This window comes from Podarcis melisellensis (assembly GCF_964234715.1).
Source record: "Podarcis melisellensis genome assembly, chromosome: 2".
NCBI lineage: Eukaryota > Metazoa > Chordata > Lepidosauria > Squamata > Lacertidae > Podarcis > Podarcis melisellensis.
The window spans coordinates 34,393,976-34,417,298 of record NC_138529.1 but is presented as its reverse complement, the minus strand read 5'-3'; the positions used below and the strand labels follow the sequence as shown (position 1 = coordinate 34,417,298).

The following is a 23,323-nucleotide window of genomic DNA, read 5'->3' as shown; positions in this document are numbered from 1 at the left end:
GGTGCGTTATTTTTAAAATTTGTAACCGCTTTTCAAAAGTTCAAAGCTGTGAAATAAATCATACAAGGATAAAAACCACTCGAAAACAAAACAGTTACAAGTAAAATAAAATAAAATGGCACAACGTAAAATCTAGCCACCGATTTGGTTGCTCAAAGCACAGTGTGTTTTGCTAGCTTACAACAACCTTCTAAGATAGGCCACTATTACTATCTCCTTATTGCAGATGCGGGACTGAGGCTGAGAGCTAGCAATCTACTTGAGGGCCCCTACTGAGTTGGTGGCAGAAGAAAGATGTGAAGCAAGGACTTTCCTGATTCCTAAGCCCCTAAAGCATGAGTCCCATGGACACACTTCCGAGGGGGTAAGGTCACCGTAGAGCAATTCTGCACCAAACTTGCACAGAAGGACTGCTGCCAGTCCCTCTGCCACATTAGTTCTGTATGCAGGACAAATCTCTCCAACCCTTGCCTTGTGACAGCCAAACGCAAGCCGGGAGAGAGCATTTTGCAAAGAGTTGGTTCAAACCCGACACTAACAAATGAATGCGCAGCAGGCTAACACTCATGATGCAGAACAAAAGTCAAAGGTGCAGGGTCCTTGTCCCAGACAGCAGGCACAGAGCTGCCAGGAAATAAATAATTGGCAAAGCAATTCTGTTGCGTGAGGCAGAGCTCTGGGAGAAAATGGATTTCTGGGGTTCTTCAAGTCCTCCATTAACCAGCTCTAAACAACTGAAAGCTAAATGGACTCCTATATACATCCTAAAATCCCATTATACATCTCACTCTCAGGGCACGCACTGTATGCAGCTGCACAAAAATAAAATGATTATCTTTTATGAGACTATTGCCAGTTTGTATAAGAGCAGGCAGGTAAGGGCAGCAATATGATTGCTGCTACTGATGCTGTTTATTTTATTTTCAACCCTCCCCCAAAAGTAGCTATTTTGTGTGTGGGGGGGTTTAATATTTTATTTCAACGTTTGCACTATTTTATAATGGTCTAGCAACATGGCTCCTTTCTAATTCTCTCACCTGTTTAATAACACAGTATAATGTCGTCATTATACTTCCTTATTACAAACAAAACGAGACAACCCTTGTTCAAAACTTTGCCTTTTAAGAAGGTACAATGGGCAGGTAAACTGTTCGTGAGCCAAGTTGGCATTTCAAACCTTGTTGGAAATATCTGATAAAGAATGCATGGTGAATTCTCTCCCCCGCCCTTTCTTTTGTAGGAGGGAGAGCTGTCTCAGTTGGTTTGTGTTAAGTTGTGGGTGAACATATCAGACGACACAGAGATTCTTCAAACAGCTCTTGTTTATTCACAGGCCAGGACAGAACTGAACTGAAGGGCTCAGTCAGCCTGCTTATATAGAGCTCCAGTACCACATTACTGCAACAACTTTCTAAAACTATCCAATCACTGAACGTCACTTTCGATCCTTCATTTGCATAACTATCTATAGTATCCCCCTGCTGACCCAGGGTGAGAACTTCATTCAGTACATAACAGTTTGCAACCTGTCAGCCAGAGAGTATGGCTGCAGCTAAAGGCAGTATAGTTTCAGCTCCCCCCATCCTGACCCACTTTGTCCCCTTTCCTCAATCTGCTGTGGGGCAACACAGGAATGCTGCTTGCCCCAGGAAGAGAATATCACATCACGTCCTTGGCTGTCACTGTTGTGGAGTGCTGAGCCATTTGTGCTTGTGCCTATGAACAATTTGGGAAATGGTCTGTCTCAAGCAGGCATATTCACATCCGCTACTAGTAGGGATAGAAGCTTCTTGAACATTTCCCAAGAAGATAGGCAGGGGTCACCTTGGACATGTTTTAAGCTGGGGGATCTCAAGTCGGTCCAGTATTAAATGAAACATGACATAAAAAGGAATCTCTGTGGTATTGAAAGGACACTGTTCATAGACATGAAGAACTAGAAAGTCACTGTTCAGGGCTTGGATGACCCACCTCTCCCCCCACCTGAACTGATCTAATGAATGTATCCCACATTCTACCAATTTCTTTAAAAAAACAAGAGTTGACTCTATATCTTTAAATCTGGATTACCCCATAAAGTTAACTTGGCATGAGCATATGGGTTGAATTCTAACTGTCATAAAGCTTGTTTTTGGCCCTGTTTTGGATTAAACTAAAGCAGCCTTCTCTGAAATTTCTTTTCATCTGACACATTCATTATTTGCTCAGTTCTTGTTAGCTACTTATTCTCTCTCTGTGATTCGTGACACGTCTTTCCCATCCTGCATAATTATTTCGTGTTCTGAGCAGGTAGGGATGGAATAGCTCCCAGACCTGAAGATTGATGGTTTGTTTGGATAGCACCATTTTACCTCTGTTTTTCTCCACAATCCTCTCCCACTCACCCCACCCCACCCTCTGCAATGATCTGTGAGTGCACACATGCAGGTTCAAGTACCTGGCGGGTCCCCCCCTTCTTTTTTTGCTGAAAGGGCTGGGCAGTTCATGTTCCTGGCAGCCCATCTGGCAAAGAGTCCACTGGCCAAAGAAGGTAAGCTTTTAGCATTTTGTCCAAACAATAGCATTACTGGAATCCTTTCATTTGAGGGGAAATCAATTTCCTTCTGGATGTATGTTTAATTGCGCTTTTTTTGTTTGAAATCAATCAGGACACAGAGACTGTTTAGATTAAGAGCCAGCCATAACGCTTCAAAATCATACACCCACTTGAGCGCTGCCGGGCTTTTATGCATGAAGCACTAGCAAACAATGTATTGCCGTTCAGAGGAGAAGAAATGTGATGACCTTTTAATTAACACTGTTTATTCCCAGCACAGCAGTGCATAGATACAGGTCAGGTTCAGATTAGTACTGCCTGTTCGGTAAACTCTTGCAGGAAAAAAAGAACCTGGATCAGTAAATGTGCCCCATTTATAGGACACCTCTTGTTCAAAAGCAGCCTCAGCTGTTACAGAATACTGCACACCGCTGTCCTTTTCCCCAACAAAACTGTCCTTTCCCACAGAATATTGCGGGGCCACACACCACAACTTTAGAGCAGCCTGACAGTCAACTGCATTTCCACAGCTTGCTGGACCTGCAGTCGACCATTCTTTGACATCTCTGCTTTGAAGAAGGGGCTTGTGACATAGAACTAACACATTTAATACACAAGCATCCAATATCCAGTGCTGCAACTCTACTGGCCCCATGAATTTCTGTGCACACAGTAGAGCTTCTTCTTCCTCTACTGTTCCACCCCCCCAGCCCCCTGGACGCCCTCAAAATCAGCTCTGGAGAGTTACAGAACACTCTGGAACAGGGGTGTGTGTGTGTGTAGAAATAGAAGTCCTCTTGTACTAGCAGAACCCTGCTTGCGCTGCCCAGGATACAACCCATGCTCTTTACCAGAGCTTTTCTTTCAGCCGGAAGTCACCGGAACTCAATTCCAGCACCTCTCAGGTGGGCACCACTGCCATTCTAAGAGAACAAGGGAGGTGTTCATGGTGAGTTTCCAGCACCTCTTTTTCTAGAAAAATAGCACTGCTTTCCCCGCCCCCTGCTCCACCCCTCTCCCCCTTTTCTTCCTAATGTCTCAGCCAATGAAACTGATTTGTAAAAACATTACATGGAAAAAATACGAGAGAGAGACATTACACATACTTCTGTAAATCAAGAAAATCTTTAATACAAATACATTTTAAAAAGCACTGCTCTTGACTAACCCTGTTCCCCAATAATACTGTCTTCAGATCCAAAACATATATTTGAAAGCTTCAATTTGTAAGTTTGTAAGTTAACGCTGCCAGAGTTACTGCTCCTTGAACAACACTGCCACCCTCATGGCAGATGGAGATGCCTTGAAACTTACATGTAATAACATTGCATTTACCGTATTTTTCCGTGTATAACACACACACCCCATGTACAAGACGCCCCCTATTTTGGGGGACTCAAAATTAAGAAAATTGGGGAAGATTGTCCCTGTGTATAAGACTACCCTCCCTTTTTAACATTATTTTTTAGTAAAAAAAAACACCCTAGTCTTTTACATGGAAATGTACGGTATTTATTTATCCCACCCTCCCTCTTGATGCAGCCCAATCACCTTCTAAATCTGGCCTGCGGACGGTCCGGGAATCAGCATGTTTTTACATGAGTAGAATGTATCCTTTTATTTAAAATGCATCTTTGGGTTATTTGTGGGGCCTGCCTGGAGTTTTTACATGAGTAGAATGTGTGCTTTTATGTAAAATGCATCTCTGGGTTATTGTTAGGGCATAGGAATTCGTTCAGGCAGATCTGACCAGCACTATACAGCATGGGATGAATGCCCTACCTCGGAGCAAGAAATGTATGCAATCCCAGTGCTGTGCTCTGTGTTCAAGGTATAAGTCTGTCCATTATATTCTAAGCCATTGGGGAAGGCTCTGTAAAGTGGCAACAAGTCTTAGCTCTCCGTTGCTTTTAATTGGCCATTAAGCAGCAGGAAAGAGCTCTGGTGGCAGGTCACTGAGCTGCATTATGGTTTTTGCTTTGAGGCACCTGGTGCCTGTTGTTCCTCTTGCTTCACACCATTAGGTAAGGCTGTTTGCGCTAGAAAGATGCTTAGCCTTGCAGAACACACCCATTTCCCTTGAAAGATGGAGATGTGGAAGAGGCAGAGAAGCGTCGTGGTTTTCCCCAGTGTCAGCTGTTACATTCTTTAAGTGCCTGACAACGCTATACTTTGGATTCATAATCAGTTATTTGTCTGAAGCTGATTTCTGTGTGAAGGAAAGTGCCCAAGGGCATATCTACACTCTCACCCAGCTAGGGAACAGCCCAGAGCTGCGGGCGTGTGGTGTCCCTCAAGGGAACAGGGCTCAACTTGCACTGATGCAGGAATTAGAAGCACAACCAAGGCCAGCTCAATAACTTACCATTGGACAACCTTTCCTCTTGGTTAGAAACAAATAAAAAGTAAAGGTAAAGGTACCCCTGCCCGTACGGGCCAGTCTTGCCAGACTCTGGGGTTGTGCGCCCATCTCACTTAAGAGGCCAGGGGCCAGCGCTGTCCGGAGACACTTCCGGGTCACGTGGCCAGCGTGACATCGCTGCTCTGGCAAGCCAGAGCCGCACACGGAAACGCCGTTTACCTTCCCGCTGGTAAGCAGTCCCTATTTATCTACTTGCACCCGGAGGTGCTTTCGAACTGCTAGGTTGGCAGGCGCTAGGACCGAGCAGCGGGAGCGCACCCCACCGCAGGGATTCGAACCGCCGACCTTTCGATCGGCAAGTCCTAGGCGCTGAGGCTTTAACCCACAGTGCCACCTGCGTCCCTTGTTAGAAACAAATACCATACCTTTAAAGCACATGACTTACCCCCAAAGAATCCTGGGAATTGTGATGGGAATTGAGGGTATTGGAAATTGTTGCCCTGTGAGGAGTAAACCACAGGTCCCAGGATTCTTTGTGGGAAGTCATGTGCTTTAAAGGCACCGTGTTCATGTGAACATCTCACAAGAAACTGCCACCACCAAGTATGTAAAGAGATTGCCAAGCAAATGGGAACCAAGATCCTTTGGGAGAAGCCATCACAGTTAAAGTGGTATGATACTGCTTTAAATGTAAGGTACAGATGTGGCCTGAGACAATGTTAGGAAGAACTTCCTGGAAGTACAAACTGTTCTGACGGTGGACAGACTACTTTGGAAGGTAACGAACTCTCCATCATTAGCAGCTCTTAGGCAAGGCTAGATGAACACTTGCCATCAATGTTGTTTCAGTATGCTTCCTTCACTTGCACAGGATTGTGCTAGATGCCCTTTGAAGTCCCTTCCATTGCTATAATCCTAAGATTATATTCATCCCTTAACAGTCAGTCGCCATCACTCCTGAAGCGTCAGCAAATGCCTGTTATCATGGCTTATCTCACCACAGCAGTTGCTACCACAGTGTTGGCTTTTGAGGCCTATCAACTCTTTCTTTCCGATTTACATCAACAAGATGGATGGTTCTGCAAAACAGTGGGGTTACTAAGTAAACAGCAGCCTTCAATAAAAGCGAGCCAGGCAAGCGCTTCAGGAGAACATTGCTGCAAAGTGGCTTCCTGGGTTGTATCTGATTGCTGAATGCTTCTCAGTGGCAGGAGACCATAGAAACTTTAATGCCATGGAAGGTGAGCCCTGTGCAAGATTTGGAATGATCTCAGAAGAAAAGGCAACCATGTCACCTGAAATACTCCTGAAAAAAAGGATTGGGAAATACAAGGATTGGTAGAATGTAAATCTATCTTAAAGATAACAGCGGAAAGCTAGGGTGACAGGAAATGGAAGGATTGTTGTATTTAATCTGGAAGTCAAGTTGTGAGGTTGGACTGGAGGAATTCTATGACTGACTCTTACTCATAATTGTAATTGGAGAATCTCTCTTGGATTTCTTGGATGGAAAGGGAAAGGAATGACTCTGTGCTTCCTGGGTTGAACATTGGGAAAACATCAGCAGAGGGAGGAATAAATGGATATTATTTGGGATTGGACATTGAACTATTATGAGGAATGTTTCCTGGCACAACTGATGGATGGATAGTTGGAAGTCATTTTAATCTCTTTCTTCATCTTTGTTATTATTCTTATCTCTCTCTCTCTCTCTCTCTCTCCTATTATTATTTCCCTTAATAGTATTTATTGTTGTATTTGGGTAAGAATTGCACGCATATGAAGGTGGTGGGCCGTTTGAAGGACCTTGTGTGAGAGACAAGGGAGGGGAGATCTCCCAGGGTGAGAGGCTGAAAGAAGAAAGGGATGCTTCCAGGTGAGAGCTGGGGGGGACGACATCTTTTTCTGTATGGGACAAAAGTTGGGTTATACTTGTAAGAGAGAATCTTGTATTTAAAAAAATATTTCTTCTTTTCTTTTCTTTTTTGTTATCCTTCGTGTGAGTTGGTGTGACTTTTATTGTATTGTGAAAATAATTAATAAAACTTTATTTAAAAATATTGTTTTTTGAGTATATTCATGCCTGTAAGGGGGTTTTATCTGCTCTTGCTGTGTTGTATTTTCATGTTGCGTCTTTTATGTTGTAACTCATGTTGGGCTTGGTAACAATGAATGGCAGATGAGAAAGTATGCTAAGCAATAGATAGTAATTAGAGACAGCGGAACATTGCTTTTTTGTAAGCACAATTAGACTGCTTTATTGTAAAATTCTTTATTTCACAATAAAACAGTGTGATAAACTATGCCCTAGCTTATAGATTTACTTATGCATTTCATTTATTTCTCTTTTCTGCACATGAATACCTCCTTTCCTTACATGTTGCTTGCTGAATTTGCTTGGCTTTTCCGCTCCCCCTTCCCTCCAGCCCACTCTTCGGTGTGCTGGGATATAAAAGAAGAGAAGGGAATGATTTCACATTTAATTAGCACAAAATGCATTTGAAAAAGGGCTTTGCAGCTATTTCTTCAGACCCTTTTGAAACAGCAATACCCACTCAACGGAAGGCAATGTTATTTGTTCTGGATTAACAAGCTCCGAGTCCTCTGTAGAGAGAGGCATTGCTTCCAGTGTGGTGTAGTGGTTAAGAGCGGTGGACTCATAATCTGGTGAACCGGGTTCGCGTCTCCGCTCCTCCACATGCAGCTGCTGGGTGACCTTGGGCTAGTCACACTTCTTTGAAGTCTCTCAGCCCCACTCACCTCACAGAGTGTTTGTTGTGGGGGAGGAAGGGAAAGGAGAATGTTAGCCGCTTTGAGACTCCTTAAAGGGAGTGAAAGGCGGGATATCAAATCCAAACTCTTCTTCTTCTTCCTTCCCCCAATCAGTGAACTTGTCATATGGGATTCGTGAGGAGCTGTCCTGGGTGCTGTGACAACCAATTTGCTTGCCACCTTGCCCAATGGCAGGGCTGGAGAACCTGGTGCCCTCCAGATGATGTTGGACTCCAACTCCCATTAGCCCTAACCAGTATGGCCAATGATGATGGGAGCAGTAGTTCAGCTGCAGCTGGAGGGCCAAAGGTGCGATGGGCCTGACGCCTCAGTTACCGCTCGCGCCAACTTGCCCACTCTCTCTTACATATATTGCCCCCACCTCACTGAACAACCCTTAAAACAAATGCTAACTATCCCAGAGAATCTAGTGGGGGATTTTGGGAGGGAAATAACCAATAAGCTGGAGTCTCAAGCGGGTGTTTTTAAAATAACAATAAAGGTTTATTTTAAAACAAGGTACAGTCATCCCTTGTTTTGTGGCCGGGATCCCTTCTGGAGCCCCAGCCACTAGCTGAAAAGGATGCAGGGCAAAGCACAGTGTCTGCGCACGCACATGGAGTGGTTTGTGCTTCTGCGCATGAGCAAGCGGCAAACCCAGAATTAACCCGTTCTGGTACTTCTGGGTTTGCCCAGGACATTTGCCAGAATGGACGCTAGATGAAGCAGACGTTTGTCAAGGTATTACTGTATTGTAATACAAGTGGAGAAACTTAGGTTACTTCAGAATCAATATGCTAGTTTGCTGAATTCGTTTCACACAGGTTTCAGCTTTTTTAGTTTGGTCCCTTTCTGAGGCAGCACTTTCCAACTCCTGAGGTAACTTTCAGTAATAGTCTTAAGGGCTCACAACCCACCTTCCTTAACTGGGTTTTGGGAGTCTTTTCCTTCCTCAGAAGAGTCTCTCCCCTCCAGACTCTACCGAAGTAGACTGATCCTTTTCCAGCTACTGCTCCTGTCTCTCCCTCAGTCTCCCAGCAAGATCTGGTCCTATTATTCCTGCAGGACACTACACTCAGTCCTTCTCTGTACACTCGGCGTGAATGTTTTCTCCTGAACCAACTCTCCCTCCTCAGCACTCTGTATATTTCAACCTATCTCCTAACCTAACTCCCAAGCTCTCCAACCTCTATTCCAACACCCTCCACAACCACAACTCAAAACCAACCTAACTCTCTCCTTCCAAAGCCTCTCCTTTTAAACTCTCCCCCCTGGAACCTCAGCCAATCAGAGGCTGCCGTTCTTTAACCATTTGCTGGCAGGAGATAAAAGTAAAATGAAATACTTGTGGAACCAACTTTTCCGTCACAAAAGGTTTCCCAGCCCTGGTTGGGACCAAGACTGGGCAAAGCTTTAGAATCCACCAGTCTATCTTTTCAACATTGGACATCTCAGTTCTGGAAATGTAATGGATGGCCCTGATTTGCATGCATCCACAGAATATTTGGCATACAGATTCCAACATGGAACTCTAACGTTGATTTTTGGTGGGGACAGGGAAAGAAATGTAGATTCTATAAGTCCAGGTGGCCACCACATTCCACGGCTTCAGAGGAGCAGTGCCTAAATAATTTCACAAATATTTTGTGCAACTATGGAATAAACACAGAAAACAGAAAGCAAAAGCATTAACCTCCACCTGAACAGCCGTGGTAATGTGTGATGTGTCAGTTTTGCTGCTGGAATAGTGAGATTAATGTAGGTATATTTGTTGTTAAAAGCATCTCAGATGTAGGTGGTTTTTGAGTGCAGCGGCAAGCAGCCCCCCTCTTTTTTGCTGCTAATTTATAGAGTTCTTACCATAATAATGCTTTTTAGTAATACCCAAGGGAGAGAGACAGCAAAGTTTCCAAAGTGTTTGGGTGGTGTTATCCAAAGGTTTTTAACAGTGGAATATTCTGTGCTATTTGCAGCAGGCTGCAACAAGTAAAGGATGATCATAGATACTCTGGGCACTGAAGTTAATGTCAATTGCTTTCCCACTGTATTCATTGAGAGTTTTCTGCTCTAATGGTCAACCTCATCACTTCATTCCCTTCAGCATCTATGAATACCCAAGAGACATCTGCCAAAGTTATACAGCTGCAAGGGGAGAGGTTGTGCTGTCTCATCCCCTCATCCCATGTGGAGACGAGGGCCACCAGCTAAATCTTCAAGAAAATCCCCCAGGGATGTCACAGAGCCAACCAGATTCATCAATCATAATCAAACTCAGTCCTCCATCTTTAGACTGTAGTAGTGGCCTCATCAGGTAATGACAGCTTTGGCCAACGGGATCTTTTACAGCCAAATTAGTTATTGATAAGCAGGCAACTAAGAGTTTTGAGCATATCATTATTTCTTTTGGCCCCAATGCCAGAGGTCAAGTGTCACCTATAAAATAATAAGCACTAGACATTGGCAATTTGACTGCTTTTCAGCTGTCTTTGGAGGATGATTTACAGTATAAGCTTAATAACTCAGCAAGCTGGAGTAAAATTCAGTGAAGAGCCTCATTATGCTCAACCTCTGCCCTAATAAAAGGAACTACACTTAAATGGCATTTAGATGGCATTTCACTCCAATTAAACTTCCATATATAAAGTCAAATCTTTCCCCGCAATATTGGTGCAGGAAACCTAGTAAGGACACATACTTCTACATGGTGGGACCCGCCCATCAGTATCAGAGTTCTGGGATATGATCTGTGTCAAAATTCAGCTAATTACTGAGCAGGCCATTATACAGACCCCATCTGTTCCCTTTCCAGGGGCACAGGAAGGGCTGAATGAAGAGTGTCACCATTATAAAAGAACTGATTCTGCATCTCCTAGCTGCAGCACGAATCGCTGGTTCTTAAAAACTGGAAACATCTAGAGGGAATCAACAAAGAGGCTTGGTACAACCAGGTGCGGTTTTTTAATATTTATGGAGAAACCAGCGTATAAAATACAGTTGAGCTGGGAACAAACTAAGAAAGACAAGGTTTCTTAAGGTTCGGCAAATGTTTCATTTTTATGTAAATGATGCTAATGATGTCCAGACTGTTCTGGCAAGATATTCAGAATACTTTATGCCTGCCAACCAGTGCTAATGGTTGATGATGTAGTTTTGGATCCTGGAACCTATAATCTAAATAGGTCCAAAACTCCATAAAAGAACAGAACTGAAAATGTCCTGATTTTTGGCAATAGCATGTTGTTTCCCTGACTGAGCAGTCACTGATTATCCTTTTTCTTTCTTTAAGAAAACGTTGCCCTTTATTTAAGGCATTGCAAGTAGGCCAGGAGCATAGGCCTGGGAGACCTATTGTGGGAGAGTCCCCACAGGGCTGTTCTAGGCTCCCTCTCTGAATTTTCATGATTCATTGGGAGGGGGTGGAAGAAAGTAAGCCTCTCTAGTCTCTTTTTCATGGAGATATATAAGAGAAAGCAAGCAGGCAAGACTCTACCCAATTGCTCATTAAGGTGTAAATTTGCTCTGACAAATGAGTGCAAAGGCTCTGGGATGACTGACACTAGCACTAGACTCTTGCTTTAAATGTTACAAGATTTGTATTTAAGGCAGATGAGTAACTTTAAGTCTACCTGGCAACCTGTTTTCATGTCCTGGCTGTTCTGCAATGATTTCCGTAAGTCCCCCTAACTACAAAATGTCTGGTTATAGATGGGCTTAAATGGAGGCAAGACTGGAAGTGAGAGAGAGAATGGCAATGCAAAAGTGGTGTGTCTGTGCAGTTAGGAACAAGAGGGTGTCTCTGTTAATGGGTGGTGGAGAGAGGACAGGAGATGGCAACAAAGCAATGAAAGGACAAATTAACTCAGAATATCCTTATAGATTCTGCCTTGGAGCTAGCAGCCTCAAGCTGTTTCCTTGGATACTAAGAATCAGTGCAGAACAGCTCATCAGCAATTTGCCACATCCTTTTCTATTGGCTTCCTTTGATTCCTTTTCATTTGGAGCTCGGGAAACGTTAATCAACACTTTTGCCTTCCAGGTTGCAGCCACTGGGCTCTTGGACCTGCCAGGCATGATCTTTTGAAATCCCAAACTAGCCTCCAAATCGCTGTGTCTCCCATGAAGTCACAACCCACCTACGACTCCCTTGCCTCTGCCAGGCTTCAGGGATCAAACTAATTAAGTTTCTCAAATTTTGTCTCAGTCCTGGCGTGAATTTTTCATGTACAAGTGCAGAAGGAGAAAATGACTAGCTTTCGTGTTGCCACCTGAACTCTAGCGGTTTTCTGAGGCTGCTTCTGAACTTTCTGAAGCTTGTAAGAACTTCTTGTATGTGGCAGCCAAATTGTTTACTGGGATCTAGGTGTTGGAAGCATATTGACTCCTTTTTTTGAAAACGCTTCACTGGCTTCTGAGTTGTTGCTTTCCAGGTCCAGTTCAAAGTGTGGGTCATTATGACCTTTCTCACAAGCCTTTACGGTTGCCAAGAGACTTGTACTTGACGTCCAGAGGATAAGCACCCACCATCTATTACACAATGATTTGAGGACCTCCCCACTTTTGCTACAATCGAACATTTTTTTTTTACAAATGCCAATTTTGTGTGGATACCTGTCTGCATATTTGGATAGTGTATATATCAGTTTGTATGTTTAAATTAAGACTGGTGTGTTGATGGTTTGAAGGTAAAGGGACCCCTGACCGTTAGGTCCAGTCATGGACAACTCTGGGGTTGCGGCGCTCATCTCGCTCTATAGGCTGAGGAGCCGGAGTTTGTCCGCAGACAGCTTCCGGGTCATGTGGCCAGCATGACTAAGCTGCTTCTGGCGAACCAGAGCAGCACATGGAAACGCCGTTTACCTTCCTGCCAGAGTGGTACCTGTTTATCTACTTGCACTTGACGTGCTTTCGAACTGCTAGGTGGGCAGGCGCTGGGACCGAGCAATGGGAGCTCACCTCGTTGCGGGGATTCGAACTGTCAACCTTCTGATCAGCAAGCCCTAGGGTCTGTAAATGTGCTGATTTATGAGCACTTAAGCCAAAACATCTGAATCGCCAAAGCTGAATTCAATAATGTTCTGACACAAATAGACAGAAGTTTGGGATGTTTTGGGGGGATAGGGGGATTATATACATCATCAGACAAATAACAATAACATGCTAACAGAAATCATGAATTCATTTCATGCAGTCATAATTACTTTCCTTTTGTGAGTTCCTAAACTGGTATGCTAGACCGTAAAAGAAGAAACGAAATCTGAAGTATAAGCCTTTTTATGAAAAAGGGACTTATTGGAATAATGTTATGCATGATAATAGACTAAACTTATTCTGCACTGCTAATTGTGTAGATGCCACAGGTTACAGAAAATCAAAATCAATGTACAAGAAGGCAGCAAGTCAAACAAACTGAAAGGCTGTGTCTTCCTCACATTGCCCCCCCCCCAATGAGTTGATTTAGCAATGTCTAGGGACTAATGTGTGACTGACATATAATTTGCACCACACTTCATCACTCCTTCCGAGCCATTCAGTCCTATTCTGTGGCCCAGAATGGCCACAAATGCATTTGATTGTCAAAATCTTGCATTATTTGAAGAGCAAAGTTGACTCGGAGTTTTCCTTTGTCACACTTATCCTGTTTTTCAAGGTACCTTTCCAACTTTCATTCCCTGGTGGCAGCGATGAGTGCAAAACAAAGCCTCCAACTTATGATATGTTCTTTTCTTCAGAATCCAGATCGGCCAACCAAATATGGGTGTGTATCTGAATACACGATTTATTGCCTATTCAGTTTTAAACCAGCTTTGTCCCTTTCAGACCAGGCCAAATGGTTTGGAGTCTGGAGTTTTCTTTTTTCCCTGCTTCCTAATTTCCTCCCCAACCCCACAGCTAATGCTAGCCAATAAATAATTTGAAAAATACAGTCATACCTCAGGTTACAGACACTTTGGGTTGTGCAATTTTGGTTTATGCACCGTGTTGAACCTGGAAGTACCGGAACAGATTACTTCTGGGTTTTGGCGCTTGCGCATGTGCAGAAGCACTAAATCGCACTTTACGCATGTGCAGAAGTGCTGAATCGCGAGCCGCGCATGCGCAGACGCGGTGCTGCGGATTGTGGGCGCTGCAGGTTGCGGACGTGCTTCCTGCACGGATCACGTTCGCAACCCGAGCATCCACTGTATGCAGCTATAGTGAAGTAAAATTGTACAACTGGTGAAAATGAGCAGTGGCTGGTTGTCCCACCTCTCTGGAGAGCTGATGAGTTTCCATTTTGTTTTTTAAAAAAATCAGCAGCAAGGGAATCTAATGAAAGATTACTTGTAGAGAACATTTCTGAGAGACTTGAGATTTTTGCTTCATGGTACTTGACGAAATTGGGGGGGGGGGTGTTAGTTTCTTTTGAAGTGGCCCTGAGTGGCCTAATTGCTAGATGGAGTTAAGATGACCATTTTAGCTGCGGGTGCTCATCAGAATTGCAGGGGCAGCTTGACATGTAACACTATCTACTTTTATGTGTGTAAGTTCCTCAGATGCGTCCTCAAGGGAATTGAATAGTGGGCCTTGCATAATGCCTGCTTTTATAATCTGCCAAATAGGGACGCGGGTGGCGCTGTGGGTAAAACCTCAGTGCCTAGGACTTGCCGATCGCATGGTCGGCGGTTTGAATCCCTGCGGCAGGGTGCGCTCCTGTCGTTCGGTCCCAGCGCCTGCCAACCTAGCAGTTCGAATGCACCTCCGGGTGCAAGTAGATAAATAGGGACCGCTTACCAGTGGGAAGGTAAACGGCATTCCGTGTGCTGTGCTGGCTCGCCAGATGCAGCTTGTCACGCTGGCCACGTGACCCGGAAGTGTCTTCGGACAGCGCTGGCCCCTGGCCTCTTGAGTGAGATGAGTGCACAACCCTAGAGTCTGTCAAGACTGGCCCATACGGGCAGGGGTACCTTTACCTTTACCTTTTTAAATAGCAAAAAGAAGGCAATGGAGAAAATGCTTCATAATATAATCTCATATCTAGCAGGGAGAAACCTCCTCTATCTTTTGTGTCTATCAGTATTTTATATTTTATTCTTGGTTTTTCCACTCACCTCTGTTTCTAGAATCAGTCTCCTGAACTCTGATTTAAGTGACTTTCACTGCACAACTCCTTATGCACATGCTTCAGTTCCCAGTGTATGAATAGTCATTTGTTAGTTTTCTTGTGAATTTCAATAGCTTCCTTCCTTTAGTTCTCCTTGAACCTACCTCCATTGTAGGAAGAAGAAGAAGAGGATGAAGGGGAGGAGGAGGAGGAGTCTGGATTTGATATCCCGCTTTATCACTACCCTAAGGAGTCTCAAAGTGGCTAACATTCTCCTTTCCCTTCCTCCCCCACAACAAACACTCTGTGAGGTGAGTGGGGCTGAGAGACTTCAGAGAAGTGTGACTGGCCCAAGGTCACCCAGCAGCTGCATGTGGAGGAGCGGAGACGCGAACCCGGTTCACCAGATTACGAGTCTATCACTCTTAACCACTACACCACACCACACTCACTCCCAAATGAGTTGGGTGAGGATATGTGCTTCTCTCAAGAGGGCCAGCTCTATCATGAGGCAGAGTGAGGCAGGCAACAAATGCTGAGGGGTAGGGAGTGGACTGATTCATGCTACTGTACCTCACTGGACCACCCTGAAGGTAGTCTGCTGCCCTCATTTGTAATGGAGATGTTGTTCCATGTTGAAGTAAGCCTCAGCTGTCAGTTTGGTCAGCTTTTATACATATGATGAGGGGAGGTGCCATCTTTGTCTTCGCCTTAGAAACCAAAATGTATTGGGGCAGCTCCGTCTGTGAAGAACACATTTATTTTGAACCAGGAGAGAGTCCTACATCACCTGCTGAAAATCAGTTTGGGAGTGGGTGGTATGGCTGCAGTTTTATTCCACCCAGATAGTAGATTCGTTGCTAAGTTATGAAGTCAGTATTCAGTAGCATATATCACAGGCTGTAAATTACTGTGGTGGTCAAGGTTGGTTTTTCTTCAGCTCCTCCCACCTTCTGCTCATGTGCACAATTTAGCAATGGAAATCTTGCTTCTCCTTTCACTCCTCCTCCAGTAGTGGAACCAAGCTAAGATAAGCAGCTAACCACATGCCACAATGTCTCCTCTTTCAGAAACATTAACCCTTAGCTAGAAACATTAGAGAGAAACCTGTCAATCAGCCAGAGGACTTGAAAAAGATGAAGAGACGGCATGAGAAGGAACTGAAGAAGGATGAGATGCGTATTAAATATATCCCTCTACTGTAGAACATTTGGACCAGGGAGGTAAATAAAGATATATATATAAAGGATGTGTTTATACAGTTACCGTGCATGATTCATGCCAGAAGAATTGTTAGACTAAATATAGAGATTATTGATAGGGAGTATTGCAGACCTTGACGTAGGAACAACCAGTTCTGGATACAATAAGGTTTAATGGAGATTTGCTGACATGGTCAGACAAAAGTTTCCAAGAACCTCAGAAGAGGAGGTAGGATCCAAAAGGTGAGGACCAAGGGGGTTTGTGGAGTGTAGATGAGAGACTTTGCTAATCTACTAGTCCATATATATTCTGCATTCTGGGATTGTTCGCTTGTTTTAAATTTGGTATGTCTCCAATTTGGGACGCGGGTGGCGCTGTGGGTTAAACCACAGAGCCTAGGACTTGCCGATCAGAAGGTCGGCGGTTCGAATCCCCAAGACGGGGTGAGCTCCTGTTGCTCGGTTCCTGCTCCCGCCCACCTAGCAGTTTGAAAGCATGTCAAAGTGCAAGTAGATAAATAGGGGAAGGTAAACGGTGTTTCTGTGCGCTGCTCTGGTTCGCCAGAAGCAGCTTAGTCATGCTGGCTACATGACCCGGAAGCTGTAAGCTGGCTCCCTATGCCAATAAAGAAAGATGAGTACCACAACCCCAGAGTCAGCCATGACTGGACCTAATGGTCAGGGGTCCCTTTACCTTTACCTGTGTCTCCAGTAACAAAAAGAAGAGGAAGAGGAGGAGGAAGAGGAGGAGGAGATGGAGAAGGAGATGATGATGATGATGAAGAAGAAGGCGGCTCCATGGAGCTTGAACTGAAAAATAATGTTGCACAAATACTTTTTGAGGACTTTCTGCTGGAATCCACAATAGTGGTTTGATTAAGTTTCCTTATAGAATATCATACTCAGAGCTGTGTGCATTATCCATATCAACTGCCATCAATCAGATACCAACAGTGCATGACCTATTCAAGTAAGGGGTTAGAAAGGATTCATTCAGAATAATCAGTACCTATCTATCTGGAAGAGATGGAACACAAAAGAGGACCTCAGCCACTGACCTAGCTTTTCTTGACAAAATTCAACAAACAGCTCTCGCTGCTGAGATTTCCGTTCACATCAGGTCCAAGCTATACAGAAAATTACTTTGTGCTGAAAATTGCACAAATAGCATCAGGGTGAAAGCAAAATATATCCACCAGCCATGGCCCAATGCAGGGACGCGGACTTATAAAAAAATATTGGGGGGGCCCGGGAAAGCTCATGAAGAATAAATAAGCTCATGAATATGCAAATAAAGTGGCGCCGCCTCCTCGTGAGCGAATAGGGGAGAGCGTGCTGCGCCTATTAATCAGCTCCAAAGGAAATTGGGTGGAGCTTTTGCTCGGGAGGGAGGGCAGGAGGCATGCAGCCCGCCCCTCCCTGTGCATTTTGGGCTGGGGGAGGGGCGGCGATGGCGCTCTGCTGGAGGGGCGCCGGAGATTATTGGGGGGGCGGAGCCCCCCCAAACGAATTTTTGAGGGGGCTCGGGCCCCCTCAAGCCCCATGGAGTCGGCGCCTATGGCCCAATGGCCTCCTTGTAAGATCTGCAATTTGTATTATTTGTACATATAATACATGGAAATTTCCTGTAACCCATGGCCGTAGTTTTGTGTGTGCAATGTTCCCTAGAGATAAAAAACTTATCTATACACTAACTACATTGCACAAGCAATCAGAATAATAAAGTTGACTTTAAAGCGTTTCCTCTCTCTTAGCATCTCAAGTCCAACTTGACGTACTGTCCTATTTTGCTATAACCAAGATGTAAAAACATGGACTTTGCCCCCAGTAAATGCTCATTCCTAAACACTGTGGGATTGCACTGTGGTACTGTATATGCCATAGAAAAACACCCTTGTTTTGCATCATATACATTAAACATTAGGTAGGGTCCTCATTTTATGGTCTTCAGATTATTAAAATGCCTTACAAATTTTCTGAACTATTTTGGATGAATGAAATTGACTGTACACACAATTTCAGCAAAGAAATAACACACACTGGTAATCTTTTATTATACAGACAGAAAGCATCTGCTATACATCATTATTGTTTCTGTTTCTACCATCGTAAGTTGATTGATTTATTGCAGGCATGATAACAGAAGTGGGTCCTATGAAGAAAATAATCTGCTCTAGGAAAGCAAATCAAAGAAACAAATTGGCAAACCTATTGACTGGATACTGTTGTTTTGGCAGTGAGTAGGGGGAATATTGTGAGATACAAGAATTTATTTTTAGGTCTAAACTTGTGTGATTAAGAGTGCAATCAAATGCATGTTTACTCAGAAATAACTCCCAATGAGTTCAGTTGGGCCTATTCTCACATTACGTATGCACAGATTGAAGCATAAGCAATGAAGATACAATGCAGTACAAATAAGTTTTATGGACAGAATAATGTGATTCTTTGGACAGAAAAACTAAGCATAAGACTTAAGATTCCTAAACCCACCATGAACTTTATTCACAACCCATCAAAGCCCGTTGGAACCATGAGTTGTTGGACTCAAATCTAGATCTGGAGAGTGTACGGCCCACTCTGGGGGCCCAAGATCAGAGATGGGGAACCTGTGGCTCTCCACATGTTCCTGGACTCCAGCTCCCATCTTCTCCGGCCATTAGCCATGTTGCCTGGGGTTGATGGGAACTGAAATGCAACATCATCTAGAGCAGTGCTATTTTTCTAGAAAAAGAGGTGCCAGAACTTACCATGAACACTTCCCTTGTTCTTTTAGAATGGCCACCTGAGAGGTATCAGAACTCAGTTCCGGTGAGTACTGGCTGGGGGGGGGAAAGCCCTGATCAGGGACCACAGATTTCTCATCTCTACACTGAAGGATGGAAGTTAGAATCTGTAGTACGTACAGTATGTACACTTACACACACACACACACACACAGATAGAGAGAGAGAGAAAGGGAGGGACAGACAGACAGACAGACAGACTTTATAAGGTTCATATTTGCTGGCAGTGAAGGGACTAAACTCTACTGCTCCTGAAGGGGGCTTTGTGACTTGAGCACAGAGAGATCATGGTTTACCCTTGTAACAGATTCCAGAGGTTTCCTACTCAAAGTCCAAAGTCCTTGACACAATCAAGCAGCCAGTCTCATTTTCTGATGTAGTAATCCTTCTCTTCTTCCTTTAGGCTATAGAACCCCATTCCCCAGGCCCCTGTAATACACTGGTGAGCCCAGATTCCCAGTACAATAATTGCTTGATCAGCTAATCTCTTCAACCGAGTTTTATTTGAATTCATTTATTTACTTATCAAATTTGTATAATGCCCTTCCTCCGAAGATCACAGGGCAGTTCACAGCATAAAAATACAAAATGAGAACACAAAATGCACAACAATGAAAACAAACCAATAACTGAAGCCACTTTAAAAATGTGCAAAATGAAATGAAGACACCTTCCAGTGCTGTTCTCTGCATGTAGCACTACTTCATGCTCAGTATACTGTGAGCTTTGCCTTGCTGAGTCTCTGATAGTGCGGTGGCTTCTGGTGGAGAAGGGAGCGATGAACAATCAAATATCGTTGGCTGGAGCCATCTGCTGGTTCTTGAGTTTTCAGCCACTATCTTTTGTTCTTAAAACCATACATCCTTCAGTTGCCAAGGAATTCATCCTTTGGTTAGAGCCTAGAGAAAAGGCACTTTTCTAAGTGACATTGAAAGTGATGAAAGGGTTGGTGACTCTCTCTTGGCGACTCAGCTGCTCTGCCTCACCCCATGTCTGGATGGGGATTTGACAGCAGCTGGAGGCCCTGGCATGCGTGGGCTCACTGACGTGTATCACCTCTGTCAGATCCGCTTCCAAGATGCTCACTGTGTGAGTCACCTGTGCCACATGAACCTTGTTGGTCACTCTTTTGTGCAAGAGGCAACTGAAGATCTTCTTGAATCCCTTACGGAAATGTTTGGATACCAGAGCGTAGACGATGGGGTTGACACATGAGTTGGCGTATGAAATCAGGTGGGAGAGGATTCTGAGCACGTAGGTTGCGTTGTTCAGTGGGAAGTAGCCAAACCAAAAGCAGAGGATGACCAAGTGATGGGGCAGCCAGCAAAGGCAGAAGAGAACAGCCACAATGATGATCATCCGCGTGACCTTGCGCTTACCCTTCTTGGAATCAGACATGTCTTTAATGGGGTCCACCGATGTCCAGAGGTAACGGATGGTCCTCACATAGGTGAGGCTCAGAATCAGCACAGGAATGACATAGCTGAAGACAAAAGTGCAGAGGTCCATAACTTTGCGCTGAGAGACTTTCCAGATGGGATGGCAGACGGTAACATTGGCCACCTGAAACTCCTGGTAGTAACTGATGTAAGGTCCGGAGAAGATGAAGGAAAGGCCCCAAATGAGACAAATGGCGGTGAGGGCATTCCTGGGGGTTCGCAGTTCTCTTGAATGCAAAGGGTACCTTATGGCCAGATACCTAGGAAGGCAAAAGTAAAGCAAGAGAAGGTCACGATGCTGAGGTGGTAGCAGCATTTAAATCAAATCTAGTAAATACTGTATGTGGGAAGAAACCAAAGTTACAGGGCGTGGTTATGACGGTAAATGCAATAGCCAAAATAATATCTTGAATGTTGGAGAAGTTTCTCCCTGTGATGAAATGGCAGCACCAGAGTCCACTATCATACAATCGAGCTCCTTAACTCAATATGTGAAAACAACAAAGAGTCTTGTGGCACCTTAAAGACTAGCAAATTTATTATGCCTTAAGTTTCTGTTGACAAATTACCACTTTGTCGGATGCATGAAGTGTTTTGTGTGTGTATGTATGTGTGTGTGTGTGTGTGTGTGTGTGTGTGGATAGATTGTGGGAAAATGAAATGTAGAATAGTACAGATGGTGATAATTGCAACACTCAAAGTTGTTGTTGATAGCTCTGGCACTGGAGAGCCAATTAACGTGGAATGCAATTTTTATTTTTAAAAAAACAAATTGTAAAAATTCACCTTAGTATTCAGCTAGTTTTGCTAAGAGTAGACCCACTGAAATTAAGGGACCTAACTCAATCATGTTCATTAATATCAATGGGTCTACTTTGAGTAAAACTTAGCTACATACCACCCAGTGTCCCAATTCAGTCTGTAATATCAAGAACTTTTTTTTTACATAGTCAATATTAATAAAGTAATTCGGTGTCTTTATTTTTTATTTTTTGTATTTCTCTTCCTCCACCCTCTGCATTTCATTTCCTTCTAACTTCACCATATGCACATACCTGTAACACAGGATATTATTTCATATATGAATGTGACTAACAGGTTTTCATAATCATATAATATACAGCTGCACTTACCAAGCAGCTAGGGTACGTTGAGGTTCCCCAAAAAATATGCTCTTCGAGCAGCCTGGAAGTAGTTATTTCAGAGAAACCCTTATTTACCCCCCCCCCCACCCTTATTTTTTTATTTTCAATTTACAACATAACTTCACCAGCAACAAAATGCTTTCACATTACAATTTTCTTCTTTTTTTTTAACCAAAACCATATGAACAATATAGATTCTCATATTAAAAATTTCATTTACTTTTGTCATTGTAAGAACACCGACTGCATATATTTGGAGTTACACCCAATATTTGGGTGCAAATACTGGAGATAAATTTTAGGACAGGTTACCTCAACAAAAAGAGTCAGGAAGCCTTTGGACATGTGTTGACATGTGAAATAAAAGAATGCCAAATCTCACAATCTACCTGACTCTGTTTAGGGGCACACTATGGTCTGTATAGTATTGGGATAATTTGTTTGAAGGGAATTATTGATGTAAGGGCATAGACAAGATGGCCCTTGTGATGCTGTTATTCTGGGGGCCCTCCTTTGTTTAGACAAATGTTTCCTTTTGGGATCCATTGTCCTGGATTTGAAAAACACTAAGTATATTGAGGGAACAGTCAGAAAGTTACGAAACAAAGTTTTACATGCATGCAAGGAAGTGGGAGGCAGGGAATTGTTAGTAGCTGCGAAGATATTGATACTCTATAGTGACTCTAAAAGTCCAAACTCCTCTCCCCCCACCCTGGCTCCCCAACTGCTTGCTCACCTGTCTAGGGATACAGTTGTGAGGGTGAAGCTGCTGGCATACATGGTCAGGTAGATGAAGAAGTGGACTGCTTTGCACATGAGTGGCCCAAAGATCCAGTCATCCAGGGTGTAGATGGTGGCCTGGAAGGGCACGCAGAAGACTATAAAGCACAGGTCGGCCACTCCCAGATTGAGGATGAAGAGGTTGGTGGTGTTGTTGACTTGCCTGTTCCTCAGCAGCACTGCCAGCACCAGAGAGTTGCCCACCGTGCCTACCAGGAAAATCAGAGAATACGCTAGAGGAATGAGGATAGACACCAGATGCCAACAGCTGCTCTCGCTGCTTCCTGAAGAGTTTAGCTGGGGCAATGTTCTGTTCATCTTGGAAGCAAGTTGCATGCCCTGATTAAGGAGGAGACGATGGAGAAAGGCTTAGCCAGGAGGAGACAGATGGCTTCTGTTTGGAAGTCAACTTTTCTTCTAAGAAATTGTTTCCATCATAGCAGATATTTTACATAGCGACTCTCCTCTTTGCAGTCCTTCAGCTCAGCCCAAGATCCATTCACAGATGCTGGACTTCTGCCTGCCATCAAGTTTTTTTAAAAACGGTACCGTTAAAGCTCCAAGTTTATTTCCTTTCACAGCAAACAGATTCCGACTTTGTATGGCGCTGGAGTGCCTTTCAGACAGCTGCCTTTTCTCTGAAGGGAAGCCCTCGCTGGCAGCCACTCTTGTAGGTGTGCGAAGCTGAAGGACTAAACTTCTTGCCAGTTGCGCTTTTATGGGCGTTTTAATATAGCGCTCAGTGCGTTCTGAATCCATGCTATGCTTGGGGGACTAATATAGGCAAGCCTGCCTCTTGTTTCCAGGGAGACAAACAGCTAAAATAAAAGGAAATGGTATCTATGGAAACACAGACCCCTCCCCACATACATACTACACACACTGAACATTCAGAGTGTTTGGAAGTCTGGGGCTTGCCCATGTGCTTTTGGAAGAACGGAAGGATTGCTTTAGTGATAAATAAATTGTCATTCCTTTGCTGATAACTTCTTACTGCAAAGGGATGAACTGTTGTTCAACCCTTCGTTGGTGCATCAGGGAAGGGGCAGAATCTTCCAAGATATGTAAGAGCTAGTGGTGCACACATTAACAGCTACCACATGCAGCCGGCTCAGATATTTACACATATCTCTGCTGAGTGTAGCGGCTGAAAAATGTGCCACCGTGCTCATGCGAATCACCGTCAGCAGTGGAGAATCTGCAGTCCAGAATACAGAATG

General features: G+C 44.0%; 1 protein-coding gene across 1 annotated transcript; it reads right to left on the bottom strand.

Moving 5' to 3' along the window:
• Nucleotides 1-18,785: 18,785 nt before the first annotated feature.
• Nucleotides 18,786-22,876, bottom strand: GALR2 (galanin receptor 2). The gene is made up of 2 exons (XM_081900923.1): nucleotides 22,060-22,876; nucleotides 18,786-20,438 (listed from the first exon to the last, which is right to left on the bottom strand). The coding sequence occupies exons 1-2, from the start codon at nucleotides 22,437-22,439 to the stop codon at nucleotides 19,658-19,660; spliced, it is 1,161 nt and encodes a 386-aa protein (XP_081757049.1). The 5' UTR covers nucleotides 22,440-22,876; the 3' UTR covers nucleotides 18,786-19,657.
• Nucleotides 22,877-23,323: the final 447 nt, after the last annotated feature.